This window comes from Vigna radiata, chromosome 5, assembly GCF_000741045.1.
Source record: "Vigna radiata var. radiata cultivar VC1973A chromosome 5, Vradiata_ver6, whole genome shotgun sequence".
NCBI classification, from domain to species: domain Eukaryota; kingdom Viridiplantae; phylum Streptophyta; class Magnoliopsida; order Fabales; family Fabaceae; genus Vigna; species Vigna radiata.
This window is the reverse complement of record NC_028355.1, coordinates 256538-261051: the sequence shown is the minus strand read 5'-3', so window position 1 is coordinate 261051 and position 4514 is coordinate 256538. Positions and strand designations below refer to the sequence as shown.

The 4514-nt window shown below is 40.4% G+C and overlaps 2 protein-coding genes across 4 annotated transcripts in view; both read right to left on the bottom strand.

Annotated features, from left to right (window-relative positions):
* Positions 1-329: 329 nt before the first annotated feature.
* LOC106760151 lies at positions 330-2922 on the bottom strand. Its single transcript, XM_014643599.2, has 3 exons — positions 1278-2922; positions 895-1144; positions 330-687 (listed from the first exon to the last, which is right to left on the bottom strand). The coding sequence occupies exons 1-3, from the start codon at positions 2426-2428 to the stop codon at positions 511-513; spliced, it is 1578 nt and encodes a 525-aa protein (XP_014499085.1). The 5' UTR covers positions 2429-2922; the 3' UTR covers positions 330-510.
* Positions 2923-3068: 146 nt separating this feature from the next.
* LOC106760146 overlaps positions 3069-4514 on the bottom strand; it is a 3790-nt gene continuing 2344 nt past the window's right edge. Inside the window, exons 7-9 of one of the 3 annotated variants that reach the window (XR_002667663.1) lie at positions 3771-4358; positions 3524-3624; positions 3069-3415 (exon numbers count right to left, since the gene is read on the bottom strand). Coding sequence is in view for 2 of the 3 variants with exons in the window: in XM_014643592.2 (XP_014499078.1) it covers positions 3776-4358 (583 nt within the window). In the remaining variant the exon portion in view is untranslated. Of the gene's footprint in view, positions 3416-3459; positions 4359-4514 lie in introns of those variants that run through there. The other 2 variants (XM_014643592.2, XM_014643591.2) reach the window with 2 other exon arrangements.

The window sequence follows — 4514 nt, the reverse complement described above, 5'->3', positions numbered from 1 at the left end:
GATGCAACACAATTAGTTATATTGTCAAGAACAGGAAAATTGCATTTGAAAATAAAAACATGCACTTAATTAATTATGTTATCTAGGAGGGTTATGTTCGAAAATGAAAATACATAATTTATTATGATGCCAAACCAATAATCCATTATGATTATTATTTTTTTTTTCAACAATAAACCTTTATTTGTATTTTATTTCTTTTTCATTTTCTTCCCTTCCAAATTACTTTATCTATTTCCTCTCATTTATCACAAAAAAGAATCGGGATGTGGGTTTGGGATAGGGAAGAAGGGTTTGGTACGCTGAAGAGTTATACATGGAAACAGCTGTTAATCATACACTATATTTATTGTAGTAGAATATATATAAACCAGTAAAAGTTACAAGTGAAATGACTAACTCTACTATGATACACTACAACACATATTGACAAAATCCTACTCTAAGTCAAATGTTTGCAGGACAAAGATGAGGTGTCCTCGAAAGTGAGATCGGAGTTATTTGTGGTTCTCATTCCATCTCCGCTACAACATTTGGCTCCTCACCGTGGCAAAGGTACTCATCGCACAATGATGTGGATCCCCAGTCCTTTCTTAGCCGTCGAATGTCCTGGGTGAAAGTTGAACCGGATGCTCCAATGAACACACTAGACATGGCACATATAGTCTTGTCCAACATAGCTTCCACCTTAAGAAAACAATGTCCACAAGGCAATTTAGCAGAGGAATTTACAAGGCGCACACCGCACATAAGGATACAAACTGAACAATTAAGAGATGCAGCATGATGAATGGATATGTCATAGAATTAGAAATAATATTGACCCGATGTTAAAAGCGGTCGGAAAAAAGAAGGTAATGAATGACATTGACGTATAATGCATTGTATTCAGACCTGAGGGTCTCCTTCAATGTGATGCCTGTACAACAAAGAGTCCCATTTTTCTGCCGAATTCCGAGGTGGGCGTTTGACAAGTGGAACGTGCCTGCCCTCTCTCACAAGCAGTGACTGAAGCAGCCGAATTTCACTCTCTGCGGCGTCTGTAGAGAGGTAAATGAGGGGTGCATTGGCTCTTTCAACCACACGCAAGATACAATCTGCTGCTTGAGGAATAGGATAAAAGCAACTTGGTTTTTTACCATTACTGTAAACAAGAAACAAAACGTATCATCACACATCACAATCACAATCACAATCATATCGCTCGCAATTATTTACTTAATTGCGCTTTCATGATAGATGGTGATTAAGGAGGCTAGGCGAGGCGACGTAGGTACCAGAAGTTCAAGAAATCGTGTCTTCGGAAATGCAATGCAAGGAAGTTCCTGCCGAGGAAGGTTTGGATAAAACGTTGAGCGGTGAGGAAAATGAGACGGTTGGGTTGAATCAGAGTCTTGCATCGATGAGCCAATGGGCCACCTGCTTGCGTCACCCATTCTTCCTCCACATCTGCATACAATACATCCCCAATGGCTAAAACATCCTCCTTTTCCTCCCGTGAAAATCTTGACACAACCTCTTCCACGCTCCTCGTTCTGGGCTTCCTCGCATCTTCATCCCACACAGTCGCAGGCCTATTTGTAGACAAAAGCCCCAACGATTTCAACTTCCTCAAATGCTCCTCATCCAGACAACAGGGTCGAGGCAGCGAAAAATAACACAAGAATTTACCCTCGTGCTTGCCATTCTTCCTCATGCTAGAAAACTCTTGGAAGGAGATCACTGCTTTGACTTTACCTCCAATGCATTTATTCATGTGCTCCACATCCAATACTCTCTCGTACTCATAATCCACCTTGGAGCTGGGAATAACCAGGACCCGGTTAAGGAGAGCCGCGAAGAACATCTGCTTCTGCAAGCACATCAGATGGTTAGACATCTGCCCCGAGACGCACACTGCAACCAAAAATTTATTAGCCTTGGGCCTCCACTCGATGGTCCTCCTTTCTCGCAGGTTCTGATCCACTGTTCCACACGAGGCGTTCCGAAAATAGAGAGAGGTGGCAGGGGTGTAGGGACTGAGAAGAAGCTGCTGAATCTGTGAGTTGAGGAAAATCTGGTTGGATAGAAGGGATTTGAGAGTGGGAGTTTGGGAAGTGGAATTGAGAGCGTGGAGAAGCCCTAATTGCTGTTGGCGCAAAAGGTAAAGGGCGCGCAATTGAGATTCCTCGGGTTGATGGTGGCGGAGATTGAGGTTGACGGAGGAGAGGGAGAAGAGCGAGTGGGAATCGGGGATGACGTAGTAGAGGAGGATTGCGAAGAGAGGGAGAATGGCGAAGAGGTATCGCTTCTGAAAAGGAAAGTTGAAGTTGGAAGTGATTCGCGCAGTGAGGGGTTGGAAGTGGAAGGAAGAGGGAGATGTAGGCGCATTCCTCTCCTTCCGATGGATGAACTCGTCTACTTCGTCGGAAGATGAATCCCTTTCCATTGCTGCCTGGCGGTGACCGGTCACCGGAGGAGGAGAAGAGGAGGAAGAGGAGAAGGACTGTTGTGTTAGTGTTATGGTGGAAGTTGAAGGAAGGAAGAAAATAACGTCTTGTCTTGTGAACGAAAACGATGTCCTATCCTACCGCCCAGGCCCATCTCAGCCCATTGCTTCAACAGGCCCAACTACCATAATAATCACGCAACAAGAAAAATAATAACACTCAGGGAGAAAGCTTTTAAAAAGTAAAGTTAAACATCAGGTTTCTCTTCTTTTCACTATACCTAATCAAATTCATTTCACTATACTTTTCTTTCATTCTCATATCTTATTCTGTCTGCTTCTGTTGCTCTGTCGTTTTGCTGAAAGAGGAACCAGAAGAAACAGATTGACAAGAATGTAGATTCTCATACGCAAATTAATTTGTAACCTTTCCACCATCATACAAGAGATTAATTTAGGTATATTGAATAGCTAAATCTATGAAGTGATAGTGTATCCCCTTTAATTTTACAATTAATTACGTAAATCTTGTATACGTATCAATACTTTTACAATTTTTTTTTCGTTTTCTTATTCTATATGAATTTTAATGGGAAGTCAATAAAAAATATATATATATTCGATTAAAAATGAACATTTTTATCTTCCAACAAATTTCTATTATAAAAGAATAGCATTTTTACGCAGTGTGTTACTGAGATTTATCTTCTCCTTAAAACTAATCATTATAGCTTAAATTCAACCATAGTACCACAGCCTTAAAAACAGTACCACCGAAAAGGAGCAAAGCTATGGAAGTTTTGGTCAATTGCCATACAGTAGTTGAAGGGCGAATTTGAAAAAATAAATGTAAAAGAAAATTTGGTTGACCCTTAACCAACACTGCCCTACTCTTGATGATTCCGGTGGGATCCCCAGTTTAATGGATTCTCCTGCCGAAGGGGAAAATGGTCACAGCTTGGACTCAACTATGCAGTGGCTACAAAACTACAATGTAAATTACTCAAAGAATCAACTCATACACTGTAAAGTAACAAAACAATCATATGATTAACTTAGTTTAATGTAACATGATTAGGAGAAGTATCCTGTGACCTAATAGAAGTGTGCCCTTTCCTTAGTGATTGCTATTTTAGTCTTCCTCGATCTGTCTACACGTAGTTGGCTGTTACGAGGCTGATTGAACTCACCTCTTGCTTGATTTCAAAGAGTGAAAGGATGAGTATGCAATGATCACACTATTAAAGCAGAAAATATTTGTGGCATTTATGATCTATATAACATGTAACAAATAATGTGACACTGCATTGTATTAATGCTTGAAAACTGAGCTAAGCTTTACCCATTTTATTGTTTCTCTTCAGCCACTTCGACGAGCCTTCCGCGAACCCATCTTTTAGATACTACTATAGGTGATCTAGACACTGTCTCATTTTCAAGGGACTGAGTTTCCATCACTATTGGAGAAGGCTCTGTTCCGTATTCACTTCTCTGATCCTGTTCGGCTTCCCTTTGTTGATTAGATGGACTAGACTCGCTTATCTGACTATTCAAACTAAAAGGTAAGGATGCGCAACCATTGGTTAGGAGAAGTTCAGGTTCACCATTAACTGGCTTCTCCAAGGAAAATTTGCTAAAATTTTCAGGGAACTTGTAGTCCATTGATGATAATGTTGTGTGTCCATTTACTGGGGCCAATTTTGATTGGTTTAGAACTTCAGATGCTGATTCTTTTTCTTGACTGACCTCACTCAAACCAACCGAAGGAACATTACTGTCAGTTATAGCTTGTGTATCAATGGATTCCAGTGATTGAATAGCTTCAGCTATAAGCTTTCTGGTCTCTATCAAAGAAGACTGTGCAAAAGGACTCTTTGTCGCAGCAACCTCCAGTGCCTTGGCAGCTTTCTCAGCTTCAGCAATCAAAAGTCTGCGCGTAACATATCATTTCATGAATTTAAACATGACGACTACCACACAATAGCGACCAAGAAACAAAAACTTGTATTTCTATGATCTAATCTCCAAAACCAAACAGAATTAGACAATGTTTGATATTTTGCGAATCAAGAATGATCAAGGAGAG

Bases quoted from the DNA above. Each gene is read 5' to 3' on its own strand.
- LOC106760151 (XM_014643599.2), bottom strand. From the start codon at position 2,428: ATGGAAAGGGATTCATCTTCCGACGAAGTAGACGAGTTCATCCATCGG. The intron at 1,145-1,277 runs GTACCTACGTCG...TCTTGTTTACAG, and splicing joins CACGATTTCTTGAACTTCTG to TAATGGTAAAAAACCAAGTT. The intron at 688-894 runs GTCTGAATACAA...TGTTTTCTTAAG, and splicing joins ACATTGAAGGAGACCCTCAG to GTGGAAGCTATGTTGGACAA.